The sequence below is a fragment of the Fusarium oxysporum genome, chromosome VI (assembly GCF_013085055.1).
Source record: "Fusarium oxysporum Fo47 chromosome VI, complete sequence".
In the NCBI taxonomy this organism is placed as follows: Eukaryota; Fungi; Ascomycota; class Sordariomycetes; order Hypocreales; family Nectriaceae; genus Fusarium; species Fusarium oxysporum.
In genome coordinates this window covers 1392578-1409256 of record NC_072845.1, presented here as the reverse complement: position 1 = coordinate 1409256, position 16679 = coordinate 1392578, and the positions used below count along the sequence as shown (strand labels likewise).

General features: G+C 49.1%; 6 protein-coding genes across 6 annotated transcripts; 3 read left to right on the top strand and 3 right to left on the bottom strand.

Moving 5' to 3' along the window:
• Nucleotides 1-1270: 1270 nt before the first annotated feature.
• On the top strand, nt 1271-1525 carry FOBCDRAFT_138419 (uncharacterized protein; the record flags this gene model as incomplete). The annotated part of the gene is made up of 1 exon (XM_059607997.1): nt 1271-1525. The coding sequence occupies one exon, from the start codon at nt 1271-1273 to the stop codon at nt 1523-1525; it is 255 nt and encodes an 84-aa protein (XP_059467349.1).
• A 656-nt stretch (nt 1526-2181) lies between these two features.
• FOBCDRAFT_40560 (uncharacterized protein) lies at nt 2182-2732 on the top strand. Its single transcript, XM_031186945.3, has 2 exons — nt 2182-2404; nt 2458-2732. Exons 1-2 carry the CDS (start codon nt 2245-2247, stop codon nt 2625-2627), a joined length of 330 nt encoding a protein of 109 aa, XP_031038080.2. The 5' UTR covers nt 2182-2244; the 3' UTR covers nt 2628-2732.
• Nucleotides 2733-2779: 47 nt separating this feature from the next.
• On the bottom strand, nt 2780-5379 carry FOBCDRAFT_251195 (P-loop containing nucleoside triphosphate hydrolase protein; the record flags this gene model as incomplete). Its single annotated transcript, XM_059610939.1, has 8 exons — nt 2780-3328; nt 3378-3575; nt 3626-3691; nt 3741-3899; nt 3955-4222; nt 4274-4356; nt 4499-5239; nt 5301-5379. 8 exons carry the CDS (start codon nt 5377-5379, stop codon nt 2973-2975), a joined length of 1950 nt encoding a protein of 649 aa, XP_059465116.1. The 3' UTR covers nt 2780-2972.
• Nucleotides 5380-6845: 1466 nt separating this feature from the next.
• FOBCDRAFT_294490 (uncharacterized protein) lies at nt 6846-10715 on the top strand (the record flags this gene model as incomplete). The annotated part of the gene is made up of 1 exon (XM_031186947.2): nt 6846-10715. The coding sequence occupies one exon, from the start codon at nt 6846-6848 to the stop codon at nt 10713-10715; it is 3870 nt and encodes a 1289-aa protein (XP_031038082.2).
• A 383-nt stretch (nt 10716-11098) lies between these two features.
• On the bottom strand, nt 11099-15103 carry FOBCDRAFT_251193 (U3-containing 90S pre-ribosomal complex subunit-domain containing protein; the record flags this gene model as incomplete). The annotated part of the gene is made up of 11 exons (XM_031186949.3): nt 14765-15103; nt 14528-14705; nt 14433-14478; nt 14277-14382; nt 14139-14207; nt 13615-13848; nt 13467-13544; nt 13328-13416; nt 11520-13277; nt 11199-11465; nt 11099-11128 (listed from the first exon to the last, which is right to left on the bottom strand). Exons 1-11 carry the CDS (start codon nt 14997-14999, stop codon nt 11099-11101), a joined length of 3090 nt encoding a protein of 1029 aa, XP_031038084.3. The 5' UTR covers nt 15000-15103.
• FOBCDRAFT_251192 (SH3 domain-containing protein) lies at nt 15081-16569 on the bottom strand. Its single transcript, XM_031186950.3, has 2 exons — nt 16303-16569; nt 15081-16211 (listed from the first exon to the last, which is right to left on the bottom strand). Exons 1-2 carry the CDS (start codon nt 16360-16362, stop codon nt 15477-15479), a joined length of 795 nt encoding a protein of 264 aa, XP_031038085.2. The 5' UTR covers nt 16363-16569; the 3' UTR covers nt 15081-15476.
• Nucleotides 16570-16679: the final 110 nt, after the last annotated feature.

Here is a 16679-nt window from a genome sequence, read left to right as displayed (position 1 = left end):
ATACCTAGTACCCATTAAACCCTCCACTATCACTAATGGCACCCCTCGACAGGCCCTCCTCCCCAAGCTCTCTCTTGTAATTCTTCTTCAATCACATCGAAATATTTTTGTTGTGCAGTACAATTGTCTTCAATCTTTGCTCTCAGGACAATCAATTCCAACAATCAGTTTACATTCACGTCTCATCACAATTCTCTCGACAATCTTTGCTATTCTCTTCATTGTCTCCCCAAGTCCATTGCTCTCAAGCTTCACAATGGCTGCAACCCTCGAATCTATTCTCAGCACTGTCTCCATGATCGAACATGAGCTTGCTACTCGCGAGGATCTTGCGGCTGTTAATGATGCCAAGCTTGATGTGGTCAAGAGTTCAATCAAGCACTTCTCCAACCCCAAACCTCAACTTGCTGGTAATAACCCACAACGTCTGAAACATGTTATGCAGACTGAGCAACTCTTGCGTGCTGCTTGCCTTCCTAGCAGCTATCAGAGAGCCCACGCCGTCCAATTTCACACCCAAGGACTATCTAAGCAGGCTGTCGCTCAAAGGGTCAATTGGACTCAGCCTCTAACTCGTGCTGCGACTCGCGTCAAAGCTCGTCAAATATCTGACAAGTCCTCTTGCACCGACGCCCGACCCCTAGCCCCTACCATCATTCAAGCCCGAGAGCTAGTCAAGTTCATCAAGTCTTCTCCCCATGCCCGTCGCATGTCCCTCTCTAAGATCGCTGCTACCCTTGGATTGGAAAGTTCTGATATTGCCATTCGCAATGCTCTCGGTCGGTACGGGTACAAGTTGTACCCGGCCGTCATTCGTCCTTACATTAGCGAGGAAACCCGAAAGCTTCGACTTGAATTCGCTCTCAACCATGTCAACTGGACTATCGAGCAGTGGAACAAGGTTCTCTTCACTGCGGAAGTCCGTATTCCCCTTACAGACGCACACGAACCCTTGGTCATTCGACAGTCCGACGAGGAATATCATCTTGACTGCATCAACGACGTGCCTGCCGAGCCTACTAACTGCAATGACAGTGAGCTGTACTTCGCTCACTTCTCAGGTCTCACGGGCAAAGGCCCTCTCATTGCGTGGAGTCGCGACGCGGACAACAAGTTCGGCCCCCTTGGCCCTGTGAATCACTACCAGGTCATCTTTCCAGGATTCTTCAAGTGGATCAGTGATCAGCCTTCTGGATCTCGCTTTGCTATGCGTCCAGATATGTGTGCTCACGCTGCTGTTGCCGTCAAGGACGAGATGCGAGGACGATTTATGCCCATCGAGCACTTCCCTCCCGCTTCACCCGACCTAAACCCCATCACCGAAATATTCAACTGGGCCAAGGCTAATCTCAAGACTGACAAGGACCGCTCTCTTTTCGGCGAGGTCGCCGAGTGGCGCATCCGACGAGTTGTCCGAGGCACCTGGAACAACATACCTCAGGAAAACATGAAAGCGCTCATTGAGAGCATGCCTCACCGATGTCAGGCTGTCATCGACGCCAATGGGATGCATACCCGAGGCTAGAGTTAATATCCACGACTCACAAGTTGATGATGAGATGAAAGAACTGCATTTATGCTAACGACCAAGAAAAGTGACGACGATACGACAACCGAAAACGGCGATGGTTGACGAGAGATTCCGGGTATAACTGGGCATCGATCGACAGGGGCGATGAAAAGGGGGCAGGGACCGAGATTATGTTTATGATACCCATCTGTTTCAATAATGCTACACATTTAATTCCAAACACGCGTGCTGTGCATGTCTAATGATTATGTAATTCCTGTGATATCATCAGCAACATGAGTTTGGTCCAGCTGCGGAGTAGAGTTCTAGCAAAGCTTACCCCGCACATCAGCGCTCCAGGCGGTTTACCACCCTAAAACTTGGCACGCGAGCTTAAGCTTTATGCTATCGCCGCACCTTATCTTGGTCTGTCAATCCCTGTCGAGATGTCCACCAATACTTTTTGGTGTCAACGTCACTGCACATCATTTTTCAGCTGTGAAAGTACGATCCCCTGGTCTCATGTACATGTCCTTGTTTTTAATTGCGTCAGTGGTTTTCTTGCCATACAGTGAATCAAGAATTGTTCCTTCCCCGCATGGTGATATGCTACGTGACTAGTTGTATAAAAAGGAAGATCTCGTCCGCTTCTTGAACATTCCATCTTCATACTCATCAACCTACATATCCAAATCACAAATTACAACTTGAAACCCAAAACTCAAACTATCATCATGGATTTCGTCAAGAACCTCGCAGGTGGCAACAACAACGCCAGCAACACCGAGGGCCAGCAAGCTCCTCCCGAGGCTGGCGGTAGCTTCATGGACAAGGTCAACGGAATGGCTGGCGGTGGCGCGCAGGGCGAGAAGAACGAAGATGGTCTTGACAAGGGTAAACATCTCCTTCCAACTTCCTATGTAGCACTATACTAACAACTGTTGCAGCCGTCGACTTTGTGCAGGAAAAGTTCCTCGGTGGAGGCGACCAGAGCAACGAGGGCGCCGCCGAGCAGGCCAAGGACGAGGCTATTTCCGATGCTATTCGTGACCAGTACAAGAGCGCCACAGGCAGCGAATTCCCCATCTCCGACAAGGACAAGAAATATGGAGCTTAAAATGGCATCGAGGATCACGCGAGCTCTGAGACAAGAGCGAAAACAAATAATATACGATAAAATTATGAAAGCACCTGAATGATCACGAAACCTATTACGTTCTAATGAGGCAATCCTTTACTTGTTGATGTGAATGCTATTATAAGCTATCCCCTTTGTCAAGTTGCCTTTACCTATTCACCATCGTGAGAAATGTCTTCCATTCATCACCTCAAGTTCATACTGCCTTGATACAGATGCCACCAAAAATTTCATCGGCCATTGAAAGCGGTCGTCATGATGATTGTGTCCGAGTTGAAGGATTATCCTCATGCTTCGAATGCCAGACCTTTTCAGTCGCCCGACCTACTCCAGCATCTTCAATGCTTTCATTCGCATGAAAACAACCGTCTGCAGATGATCAACTGCAAGAGACAAGTTCTCGCTGGCAGCGAGGATTTGTGCTGTCTTGACGGCGCTCTTGATCTGTCGGCCATTCAGAGGCATGCTGGCCAGTTTCGCAATCGCATTACTGTCTTCAGCCAACTTCTTGTTCTCTCTGATGAGGAAGTTGTACCAGATCTTGGCCCGGGAGGCTGGCTCCAGATCCTGGAAGACGAACGAAAGGTCGATACGTGACTCGAACGCGGGATCGATGGCAGGGTAGCGGTTGGTGGTCAGAATCATGAGACCCTTGTAGTATTCCAGGAGGCGAAGGAAAACTAGAAGAAAATGTCAGACAGGTCAACACAACCGAATAGGGTATCTTACTGGTGGTCATCTCGTTCTGCGTGAGGTTGCTGCTGGTGCGCTTTTCAAGGAATACGTCGGCCTCATCAAGTAAGAGGATGGCATCCCAGCGGGCACAGCGGTCAAGAGCAGTCTTGAGATTGCACTCCAGTTTGGAGGTATCCATCCCAAGGTCCGAAGTATCAATGCGGTAGAGGGGGCGTTTCAGATTCTCGGAGACTGTGTTGACGTCAGCAAGGAACTGTAGCATAAGCATTGATAGAATATACCCGATTCTGCAGTGAATGTCTTTCCCGTACCGGGGGGACCACACAAGAGCATGACAAGACCTTTTCCTGTGACTAATGTTAGTTCATATCTAACCATTGGCGAGGAGAAGCGAACCCTTTCCGTGGACAAAGTCGTCGAAATGCTGCAACTGTCCGTTCTTTGTTACGCCAACAAATCCAACTAAGAGTCTCTTCTCTGCTTCATCGATGACGAGGCTATTGATGGCCTCAGTGGTCCATTCAATGTCGGTGAGATGGTCGATTTCGGCATAGCCTATCACAAATTCTTAGCTTCAGTAGGTTCGAGAGGTTTGAGCCTGTGAACTTACACCACACCTTTCGTTCGATCGAGAAACAGTTCACAGTTGAGACAGTCAACATGGCCTCCTCATCCGTAAGGCGGTCAGAGTCATCTCCTTCTTCGCTCTTTGGATCACTGGCTTCCTGAGATTCTTGGTGGTCGTCAGGAGTAGACGCCTTCGAGTCGTTCCCATCCGCCTTCATTGCGCTGTGGAGATTCAGCTCGTACAGGGGTCCTACATAGCGAGACCAGTCATCATTACAACCGTCCGCATCAACGATAACTCGTCCCTCTGTCTGTGGTTTTTGTCAGCGCTTCTGAGCGTTAGATGTACCATGAATCCTTACCGGTTGAATCGGAAGACGGGGTTCCTTGGGAATGATGCGTTCCTGGTTTCCCCACTCATTTTTCGACAAGAATGTTAGTCTAGCTTTAAAGCTTGCATCAATAGCAGACAGACTTGCTTACCACATGAACAATTGAAGAAGATTCTTCGCGGTGCTGAGCTTTACCCGCCCGGGTCGGATCTTGATGGAAGCGGAAATGAATGCCTCGTAGGTCTTCATACTTACGCCCACGTCTGATGAGGGCAGCTTTCAAAGCCTTGATATCATTCTCAGGACAGGCCCAGACCGGCCTGACGATGAGGTCAGAGAGCGGCCGGGTGCCGTGGAAGGCAGGGACCACGAATGTGGACTTGACAGTAGAATAATCTGAACCAGTCCACGCAATTTGGTGCACTGAAAGATGACCACCTCCATATTTTCGGGAAATCCCCGCGGCTATTGGGGCTTCGGAGCGGAAGAAGAGCTGGGCAGGCTTGAAGACAAACTTGAGGTCTTCCCAAGAAGCGCACCCAGTCTCCTTGATTCTCTTGACTCGGCTGAGAGTGTCTCGTAGCTCATTCTTGAGCATATCCACAAAGAGTTTCATGAGCTTCTGGATCTCAGAACCGGCGTTGACGCCTGCCAGCTTGCATAGTTGCTCCCAGCGATGAATGAGAGGAACAAATGGTGCCTTGAATTCAAGAACCTCACCGCCACAACTCACATCAGGATAGCCTCTGAAGACATCGTAGAGAACGGCCTGCAGGGCGGGGTTATTGATCCAGATGGTTCGGACCTCCCAAGTACTGTCCTTGGTTGGGAAGCGGCCACAAACAACAGCATATTTACCGCGAACTCGCTTGATTTCACGGATCTCCTTCTGCACCTCGCCGTAGGGCATCTCGTCAAGCCATTTGACGAAATTACCATTGTAGTCGAATTTGGCAAAGGCATCCTTGACTTCACAAATCAATCCGGGTTTCTCGACTAGATACAGATATGTTGGTCAGGTAACATTCCGGTCGGTGAAGCGATAAAGATAGATTACCTTGGGTATATTCAACAGCATTCCAAGCTTCGACATCACCCCATCCTGGGTCCGTGATTGGCGACCCGTCCCAATCCATCGTGTGTGGTACAAGCGCTCGATGAAGATTATCGGAGTTGAAAGGGAGTTGGGTTTTGAAAGTGAAGAAAAAAGGTGGGAGAAGATTTGGAGCTTTATAGCCAAGGGCTGCCTACCAGTTGCGAGCAGTGTTGCTTGCGTGTGTCTGTCTGTGAATCACCGTGACATTAGCTTCTTTTGGCCTTTTCATTTGCGAGAGCTGTGAACAGCTAAACTTGAACAGGTTTGCCCCGAGCCTTTGTATGGCTGAGCTGTTACTGCAATTGATTGCTATGGCGAAGTTGACCTGCTCCAAACATACGGAGAGAAGCTAGCAGATTTTCAGTTTGAGGCATTGCCATTGAAGTTTGGAAGTAATTAATACGAGCGACTAAATTATTCCACCTTGTGAAACTCGATTCAATACTTCAAATGTTCCCGTGAAGCAACAGTTGAAAGATCTTTTGGGGTCAAGTGATGGAAATCTTTTTTTTATTTTTTTTATTGTTTTCCACGATCACTCCGCTTTTATTTGCTGATCTGATCGAGGCTTGGTATATATCGAAGAGTAAATACAAGTATTTATTGATATACTTGGGACATATGTGTCAGTTGTAAGCAATCGGTAGCTCGAGTAGTCAGAATGTTTCTGAAGGAAATGGCAAACCCGGAAGACAGATCCCAAACAGAAGGACTTTGGGTAACGAAAAGGGTTTGACGGAAAACACTGAGGGTCGAGAATGCACTCTAGTGAATATGATGCCTGATTTCGCATATCTTGGATGAATTGCCTACACTTAGACTATGGTGATCCACATCTTGAATATCAAGGTGACATCTGTTTGCCTATGAGTGCTACAAGAGGGATTATCCTTCGATCTAGTACCACAAGCCAGCATGACTTGGCTACGGATACGACATTAGTTTTTAGACGCAAAAACTTTTACCGTAAACTTAACTACTATGTTTATAAGTTAAGTCAAGTCTAAACGATAACATGTTGCCACCCCACCCCACCTCACCACTTCAGCTATGGATATCAGTCATACGCCGATCCAACAAGTGGAGTATCACAACATGATGATCCCATAGAATCCGTAGAAAACCAATTATATCTTTCGAAGTAGCACAAGTTGAGGCTAGTTAGAGGATAATCCTGGCATTATGATCCAATCTGATCATCAAAGTCGAGCCTTATGGAGTTCTAAGGCAGATGAAAATAAATAGACAGAATCAAGTGGATGAGGCACTACCGAGTTGGGAATGGAAGCAAGTATCTATTGGCTTGTGCAAAAGATCTCCTGCTAGTCCTTACTTTAGTCGCTAATGCTAGGACTCTCGGGTATTACCTTCTTGGTCTCGCCGGACGCTTTTCCGTCTTAGGCTGCTGCATCTAACGGCTGTAGCTGAGCTGACTATTTAAATCACCGCTTCCCATCCTTCAACAAAACATCATCTCAACGATAATTATATTTAATCTTCACTACAATGACGCGCCGCAATGAAACAGAGATCATAGACGACCTCCGCCAAACTGAAAGTGCCACCAAGAGAAAGCTCACCATTCGCCAATTCACAAAAGCATTACGACGTGAAGATCGCTTCCAGCAAGCGTGGGATGCTGCAGGGAGAGCTTCAGGACTGGCCCGTCTGATGGCCGAGTTTAGCATTCGAGACGTGCGTGATATGTGCAAGCGTCTGGGCTCGACCGCTTCAGCTCAGAAGGCACAGACCCAAAGGCGCGCTGCTCTTGGAGAGTTGGTTACGATACTCTACGAGGGGCGAGAAGATGACAGACCTCTCACCAGCTTCTATCAAGACATTGTTCCGGCATGCAACCTTGAGCTGGTAAAGAAGTTTGAGAAGGATAGGAAGATCGAGTGGACGCCTCCACAGACCAAGCGTCTCTTTCTAGGCCATCGAGAACAGCACGAGGATAAATTCCTTAGCGAAATCTTGTGCAAGGACAAAAACATCAGGTTTTACCAGCATAGGAGACTCTTTCGTGGCAACATCGCCTTTTGTGAGAAGATATTGACGACCCTCCTCGCAAAAGAGGGTAAGATCCATGTCCCATCTGATTTGATAGATGAAGTGGCTATGCCTGTTCTCAAGCGCCTTCTCAAGAGCAGATACGACGACGAGAGGCGCATCAAATATCTAAGTCTCGTACTCCAATGTACCCAAAAACACGAGGAAAAGATTTCCCAGCAGCTTGTTCTCAGACAAGGTGGCTTACTTCAGTACACTGTCGGTCGGTGGGCCAAGGCTGCCGATGGTAGTGAAAGCAAGAGACAATATCAAGCTCGTTTGGTACAGGCGATCCAACTATTGCCAAAGGAGAAATCGCCCATCGAATTAGAGAGAATACGTCAGACTTTGTGGGTTTCTTGGGAGTTAGATATCGATGGCAGATATGACTTCTTTCGCCTCTTCATCCAGCATCACAAAGACTATAAAATTGACATCGAGAGCGATTCGGAACAAGATCTGGCCAGACTCAAGGATCTCCCTGAAAGAGCCTGGCCTTCAGATCTGTTCTTTACCATCAGTTACAAGAAGTCTCTACAACTTTTTGAGAAACTAGAAAGCCTATTTCCCAAGAACAACTTCCTCCAAGTCGCGAACCAGAGTGGAACAATACTTAATCAGTCGCAGGGACATATCAAACACAGCGGTTTCGGAGACGTCGAGATTGTAAGGGCGTTGCTGATCCGCAAATCGAACACACAAGATGAGCACCAGGGATGGCTTGATCACGCCATTGGTCTCATCAACGAGAGGAAAACGAACGCTCAACAGGCTCGTGAGGCTGTGGAGCGCGCATACTGGGCTAGAGCCACCTTGAATCTCTGCGTCGCTATTGGAGACCTACAGACTCTGAACGACACTATTATCTGGTCTCGGCGTTTCATCAAGGACTCTCTCACGAGCCATGGTTTGTTCAGTGTGAAAGTCTTCAAGACAAAGGAAATTGAAGAACTGTTGGGTGCCATGCCAGATGAACGTGTCAGCTCATCTGAAGCTGTTGTGTCATTCACATCAGCCCTGCGCAAGAAGTACATCGAGTTTGCAAACCAGGTTCTCATCAATATTGTTGAGACTTCAACGCTCGCAGTCGGAGAACCCGGATTTCAGGCCCACAATTGGGCCTGGCTGTTCAACCTCATTATGGCCGTAACGGGCCAACGTATGAGCAGATTGGAAATCTTTTTCAAGAGCCTGGCAGAATGCTCAGAGGCAGGTCGTGAAAGGTGCCAAAGGAACATGATGGAGATTGTCTGGAAGCCAACAACGGACTTGCTTATCGAAGCCGGAGCTGTAGTTCGAAACCCAGCTTTGGCGACCGCACATGGCGGTTCGCTCTTCGACTCTCTCACCACTTCATCGAATCGCGAGTCTGTCAAGGGTAGCTATGTATACCGATTACTTTCGAGAACATCTCTATCGCCACCCTTGCTTGCAGAGCTGGCACGCTTCCTTATCGATAGGATGAGGGAGCGACTGGGATCTGAAGCCATACGTGCGCAGATGCAGGATATTGTCTTCGTCATTGAGCGTCTGGCTTCCAGCGATCAGCCTTCACTGGCATGCCCCTTCATTCGCGACTTGGTTTTGGACAGTGAAGGCGCCAAAGAAAGCTCCTCTTGGCACCGCCATCTTCTCAGCGTTGGATTCCTCTCTGTGCTTCCAGCCAAGCCAGCAAAGGAAATGTTATACACAATGGCCAGTGCGATGAAGGAGAAGATGCGAGAACAAAATCAGAACAAGGACGCTAAAGAACAAGCAGAGAGATCCGAGGAAACCACTGAGGAGGACGTATCAACAGGCCCCAAGCCCTCTCAGGGACCATCCATCAAGGTTACAACCGCCAAGATGCTCGCCCAGATCTTGCAGTACAACCTGTTCATGGACCCGTCTTCATCATGTGAAATCCTGGTTGGTCTTCTTGCGGAAGCACGGCACATCGATATCAGAATCACCATCACTAACAGCCTCTTTGCAATCTTGGAGGAACCTACTTGCCCTCTCAGTCTACGGAAACGCATCCTTGAAGCCCTTGGGGAATATATCGTTCCAGCAGCCGCACAGCTCAATGAGAGACGCGGACTGACTGAAGCTGATTGGGTTGCTGCTTCAGCCCAAGACTCCCCATTGCCTGAGATTGGCGCCGAAACTCCCCTTCTCAAACTCTTGATCTTGAAGGTTAGGGGACAAAGTTTGAACGAAGAAGATAAAAGGAGGCTCGCGTCCCTCGTTATGGGTGCAGTAGAGCAATCAGCTGTCAACAACACCCGCTGGATGAAACTCTTCTTGAGTAAAAACAACTTCTCTCTCTCGGAAGATATTCCACATCTCCCCGTGCATCTCACTACAGTATCTGCTCTTTATGGGCAACTCCAACCCTACACACCTGTATCAGTATTCAATATGGTTCGCTCCGCCGCACTCATCAATGTCGATCCCAGCCCTGGCATACTACGCATCACAAAGGCCATCCAGGAGGACCGGGATCTCGTTAACTCAAAGGCAGGCAAGCATTGGCTTTCGCAATTTTCCAACCCCGGGCGCGATTCGTTCAAGTTTGGAATCATGCTGTCTGCGGCCATGGTACAGCAGAGTCCTGCCGACCGAGAGTCCAAGCTGGCTGGAAATGGAGTGTCTTTGCCGATGCTTCAGTCCTTCGTGATCGAGTACATTGAGAGGCTGCTCAAGATTGGACAAGCCGACATGGTGATGACGCTCGTCATGAGGCTTAGTGGCGGACGGTTTGAGGATCGACAGAACTGGAACGACTGGATGGAAAACTCGGTGCCCGTTATCAAAAAGATGATCTCCAAGACAGAAGAAGTTCAAGAAAGTATCCGTCGTAAGGAAGCAGAGACTCGCAGGCTGCCCAGTGTGTTTCGGATGAAGCTAAGAACGATACCTGTGCCCTTGTCCGATGGAACAGCTGAAGAAGATCAGGCATTCACAGAAGAGCTTTACAAGCTCATTGGGGACCTCGGAAGCCGCCAATATCACCCGTATCATATGGACTTTCAGAAACTCAAGGAGGAGTTTGATTACTGGCCCCTCACACAGTCATTCGGCCGTTTTGCACTCATGTTGGCAGAATTTCAGGAGTATGATCTTGCTTCCACAGAACAGCCAACACTCAAGGACTATCTCTGTTGGGAGATCATTGGTCATATACTCACTAAGGCAAAGGATCCAAAGGATGCAAATATTGTTGAAGATGTCAGGCAGTTGATGCGGAAGTGGGAAACCTGTGAGGATGAAGCAATGAGGACAATGGGGATGAAGTTCAAAGGATTGCTGAAGGATGCCGACAAGACATGGTATAAACGAGTCTGAGCATACAATTACGAAATTGCGAAATGAATCTCGATCGATGGCCACTTCCTCCTGAGCCCAAACAAATAGGCATAAACTCAAAAGATGGCGGCTGTGGAGCGATGTGGCATTGAATCACCTAGGTAGCTACCTCATGAAGGCGGGTGATGCTGAAAGGGGTTCTTGACTAAGTCTGCCTATTTATTATTGTACATGACATGCTCGCAGAATCATTGTAGTGTCTCTCAAGTACGAATCGTTCAGAAACAAGTCATTGCATTTGGGAATGTTGCTATAATAATAGAAACTACAATAGTATCATACCATTTCACGTGCTTCATCCACCATCATGTGCTATCTAAGCCACCAAGCAATACAGATTTCTTTAAAGCAATGTAATGTCTTTAAAATCCCACATTACTAGGCCCCGAGGCCTATAAACACAAAGAATGTAAGTCATAGCATCATATCAGTAGCCATGAAAAATATTGCCACAAACACTACCAGAGCAGCAAAAGTCAGTGACGTTCGTGAGTAGCCGTGAGCTCTTGTCGAGTCGTTTGAAACGACGAACGAAGGCTCGGGCATGCCCGACTCTGTCGGAAGATCTGCTTGGGCAACTGATGCCGCTGCTTCAGCGGCAGGCAGAACAGAGATGTCATTTCCAGGAGTGTCAAGTTCTTGACCATTCTCTTGCCTTCGTTCTATGTCAGCCATGGCACGTTCCTTCAATTGAGACGGTGATGAGTACATTGAAGGACCATTTGTCGGCTAGACTGTCATGACCTTTGTTGCTGTGCTCTCTACTTGCGTTGGTATAATTACCGTGATAACTTGAGGTCCCTCGTGTGCGCGGCCAACAGCGTTGGAATCGGTAGGCTGAGGGGGTCTTGATTGGACAGGAGGTCCTGAAAGCTGGGCTGGAGTTGCTGGTGCAGGCAGAGCCGGTTGCACAGGTGGTGCTGTGATTTCTGGTGCTTGGGGTCCAAGATCACCGTTGTCACTTCCTTTACCGGAGCTTTTCCGTCCAGTACCATCATTATCTTGGGGACCGTTAGGGACTTGGCCGTCTGGGGGAGTTGAAGGCGGAGACGCAGGAGAAGGAGGATTAGCTGGCTCTGGAATTACTGTGCCACTATTTGCGGGACAAGGGCCGGGTTTTCCATTACAAGAGGCCCCGTTGTCAGGATCGGCGATTGTGTTTGGTTGAGACGGAGGGGCGGCGGGTGAAGGCCCTATCTCGGGAGGAGGCACATCAGGACTATTCGGCGACGGAGGGTTTGCGGGCAGACTTCTAGATCCTGGATTAGACCCGCCGTCACCTCCATCGTTACAGGGTGAGTTTTCGTCCCCGGAGCAATTGTTTGGAACAGCAGGGGGTGCTGGCTGAGGAGGAGGCTGGGGTGAGGAAGGCTCAGAAGAGACACAGCCAACGGTCGAGTTGGGATCCGAGCACGCATTTCCATCGCCACCATCGTTGCCATCGCCATTTGGAGGTTGGTGAGAGGCAGGGCAGTCTGGTATGCCGGCTTTAGCACCACAGGGGGGAGGGGGACCTTGAGGGGTGGAAGAATCCGGCGCTGGCGCTGGCGGTTGAGGTGCTGGAGGCTGTGGTGCTGGAGGTCCAGGAGGTAGCTGATTCTGGTTGGCGCATACTGGATTGTTAATATCGATAGAACAGTCCACTGAGCCGCCAGTATTTGGAGGAGAGGCTGGAGCAGCATTGTTTCCAGGAGAGTTAGCATCAGACCCTGGAGGAGCGTTCTCATCGCAATCCTCTCCCGGGCCGCCAGTTCCATCTTGATTTGGCGCTCCATCGCCTCCATCAGGGCCTGAGGGAGGTGGTGCAGGAGCAGGAGCGGGTTGAGGCTGTGATTGTCCTGGATTGCCTTGATGGGGATTATCAGGCGAACTGTTCCCATCGGCAGCATCTGGTCCTGGCGCAGGAGGGCCGTTGGCCTGACCATCCGGCTGGGGATTGCTGTTGGTAGGAGCCGGAGCAGGGGCAGGCTGATATTGGTCATCATTGTTGCCAGACTGTGAAGGTCCATTATTGGAATTATTTTCTTCACAATCCGCGTTGGGATCTGAGGGCTCAGTTCCATCATTGCCACCTCCTCCTCCTCCTCCAGGACCTGTGCCTCCTGAAGGACTACCTTGACCGTCACCTGAGCTTGCTGTATTTCCTGGTAAGGGCCCATTGTTCGGGCCTGGGGCACCACCTGGTGGACCTGCTCCGGCATTGAGGTTGCCATTCCCATCTCCTGGTGAGGCGGGGTAGCCACCATCAGGAATAGATTGGTGAACTGAAGCGGTGGATTCGGGGAGAGACAATGTAAGAACACCATCAGATCCGGCTTTACAGTCGACGGACAGGCTAAAACGGCTTTCAAATCCAAAGCTGGCCGAATCAGAGCGTGAGACGAGAGGCATGAAGTGCCTCGTAGCAAGGCTCGTATGTTGTATTTCCACGGGAAGGAGATCACTGATAGTACCACCATGACGAGAGCAAGTGGAGATAGTATATGTCAAAGCTTGACCATACTGTTCAGTGCAAGAACTGGCCAGACATGAGAACAGTTCCTATACGTAGTCAGCAGCCCATCACTGATGCAATAGAAGGGATGACTTACTCGTTGAACGACCATGTCATGACAGAGACCCTCAACAGTAGGAATACCATGGTAGTGCATAAGTTCGCGAGAGCAAATGGTAGCACATTCTACAATCTTTTGTCAGAATACCCATTAACATTGGGCACAGAGTCCATACCTGGTGTAGATGTATCGAGGCCGTATGTACGAGTAGCTAAGCTCGCTAATAAGCCAGCGAACAAATGAGGTCGCATGGCTGTATGGGAAGCAAGCGGCTATTATGAGACAAGCGTGCAGAAATTGGGTGCTGGTTTAAACGACAGTACCAAAAAAGTGAGTGAGTGATCGAGGGATGGGTTCCAAAAAGAGAGTGAGATGCGTTCCAAAAACGAGCTTGAGCTGAAGCTGAAGACAACGGATGAAGATGAAAAGCCTAAGATCAGGAGGGTCATCAGAGATCAAGGAGTAGGCGGATGTTCTGATGCATTTGAGGAAGGTGGTGTTTGGTGATGGTGAGGGTAGGAGCAGGTGCCAAATTGCTGTTCTGGGGGCGGCCCCTTCTACCGTATGGGAAACCATCCAAAGTTAAATGAAGGAAATCAAAAGTGAGAAGGCATCTTCTGTATTGTGGATATAAACAGTCTAGCAGGTAATATCTATAAACAATTGAGGGTAAGTCTCAAACAGAAACAGCTTCGTCGCATTCAACTTCTCTTGTGTCAGGGTATCACATCCATCTAATAGAACAACAAAGCCAACGGCTTCTTCTCGTCACCGTATCGGTCCTTGAACTCTTTTCTTGACAAGAAGCGAGCTAGAGGCATCATCGTATCCTTCATGTCCATCACACCTCGCTTCTTCTGGTCGATATGTGAAGCATCAACGACTAGCCGCTTCAAGTTATCCAAGGAGAGTGCGCCTGCTGAAGTCAGTGCCTGCCTGTGATTTTGAGGGAGACAGGAAAGTGAAGGATCGAGACCGAACTTACCGTTGTCGATGAGATCCATAAGTCGGGCAGGTGTACCGACACAGATGCCAGTTTTGTGGTTCTGGAGGAACTTGACTTGCTCCTCAACTTTCATATGCTTGGCGAACTTGTATGCGTTAGCGATATCGTTTCCATTAATCTCAAGGTGAAACATACCAGTTTCGCGACTGAATTCTCTTTGCTTTGAAACTTGCGCATCGACCTGCTCACAGTCAGTCTCTTCCCTCTCAAACTGGGTCGCAACAACGTACCTGACAATATCGGCAGCTCTCAAACCCGCTCCTGCAACAATGAGGGTATGGGGTGAGCCCTTCTTCTTGGGAGCCTTCTTCAAGCCCTCGGGATCCTCTGACACCTTCTCCAGGAAGTCGGGGAACTTATCCAATGTTCTTGACTCTTGCCATGAAGTGGTATCTTGAATCGCGTTGGCTGGGAATTTGTGAGTGAGATTTTCAATAAGAATGGCAATTGGCAACAGGAATCCTTACCTGGTACAGTCATATCAGAAATCTCAACAGCGCTCAAGTCGGTGCCGAAACGTCCCAATTTCTGGGCCAGATGATCGGCCAAGAGCTGGTTGTCCATCTTGGTAAAAAGCGTGTTGAGACCAAGCTCAGTATCGAGAAGTTCATCATCTGGTGCATTCGCCTTTCTCTTTTTGCTTTTCTTTGGCTTTGGCTGGGCGGGGGTATCCTCCGCTTGACGCTTTTTAGTAGTCGACATAATGAAGGCTGTGTCTTGATTATGGTGTTGTCGAATTCTTTCGTTTAAGATTTCTCGAGCGTCAACAAGAAATTTTGCGACGTACAGTGTAGTAGATATTGATCATGGCTAGAATTCACATAGTGACTAGGACATTAGCACTGTATTGAGCACAGTATACACGGTCTACCAGATCCACCAGCCATGATGAAGGACACCTCATGAGAACCAGTATGGGCTAAAAATGTTCACATTCTATCGACATTGAATTGAGATGTCGACTTCACGAATATTGTTTCAAATGTTCCATATGCAAGCAAATCCTGATCTTCGCAACGGTCATTTAAACTCCCTGCGTATTAAACTAAGGCTGAACACAGGCTCAGTATCGTCCTGAGATACTTGTCTATGAACCTTTCGAATCCCTAACGCCCAATATATGCGCCCTGTAACTTAAAAGCAAGCCGATGTATCTTTCCCAATTGTAAGGTAGAGACTCTAGAAAATGCTGTTGACGATGTTTCCTCCGATGGTGGCACCAGCACCAAAGATAGCAGCGTTACCCAGCTTCTTACCAAACTTCTTGCCGTACTCGTTGACCTTGTTATCCTTGCCATCTCCCTCCTGTCCCTGCGGCTGTCCAGATCCCTCAGCGACAGCCATGGGTGGCACATGCGAGTTGTAAGGGTTCTGTTGAGGAGGAGGACCCTGAGAGTAAGCAGGGTAGCCGTACTGAGGCTGAGGGATAGGCGCAACGGGCTTCTTGGTCTCTTGGTCGACTAGGACGTAGTTTCGGGGGAAGATTCCTTCCTGTCCTGTGCGCTCGTTTCGGCCCATCCACCAATCCTGGTTCATGTACTCGTACACAGCAATACGATCATCCTTCTCGAAAGACAGGTCACGGCCGTCGGAGGCAGCATAGCGGTAAAGGGCGCGGGCGTTGGCAACAGTAGGCTTGATGTTGCGCGGGGGAGGACCAGGAGGAGGTGTCTGATCGTAAGCGGGTGGCGCGGGCGAATGCGACTTGACTTTGAGATCCTCGAAGGCCTTGGTAGGAGGCGCGTGGGCGGCCGGTGCGGGAGTAGCGGCCTTGGGAGCGGCGGTGTTGTTGTTCTTATTGCCGGTCGCAGTCTTGAGGGGGCCCGAGAGGGAGGACTCGGCGGGAAGAGCGGTGTTGATGGTATCGTAGACGGAGTCGTCAATCACGCCTCTCTCAAGGAGGTTCTCTAGTTCCTTCACGGTGTTAGTTGACGTTCAGTGATAATGTCCAGATGAGTATGATGGTGCAAGTGGAGTTCCGATGACGGGATTCGAGGGCATTTACATTTTTTATGTTGCGAAGCGAACGGTTCACTTCAATAATAGTCTGGCGATCTGCGGCCATGATTACGGATGGTGCGGTCGAAAGGGTCCGGACTTGCGATGTGGGTATAAAGATGTGTTTAAGACTGGTAAATCAACGCAGGTTCTGATGGTTTGGCGACACTGATACAACGTGACAGAGGTACAGCAATGACAGGATGTCAGGTTGAAGTTAGATGCAGGAGGAGAGTGTTTCGACCTGTTACCAATGCTTCTTGGGATTCGGAATTCGGCCAAGCACCCAAGCCAAACCCCTACCAAATAAAGCGGGCATTTGAGGCGGTGCTGCCCCTCGCTCAACCCGACCCAATCACGAGATTTGACAGTTCGTAAAGTATT

What these genes read in the sequence shown, in the direction of transcription:
- FOBCDRAFT_40560 (XM_031186945.3), top strand. Translation starts at nt 2,245, where the DNA reads ATGGATTTCGTCAAGAACCTCGCAGGTGGCAACAACAACGCCAGCAAC. An exon ending in CGAAGATGGTCTTGACAAGG is followed by an intron (nt 2,405 to 2,457) that starts GTAAACATCTCC and finishes CAACTGTTGCAG; the next exon opens with CCGTCGACTTTGTGCAGGAA.
- FOBCDRAFT_251192 (XM_031186950.3), bottom strand. Translation starts at nt 16,362, where the DNA reads ATGGCCGCAGATCGCCAGACTATTATTGAAGTGAACCGTTCGCTTCGC. An exon ending in CGCTTCGCAACATAAAAAAT is followed by an intron (nt 16,212 to 16,302) that starts GTAAATGCCCTC and finishes AACACCGTGAAG; the next exon opens with GAACTAGAGAACCTCCTTGA.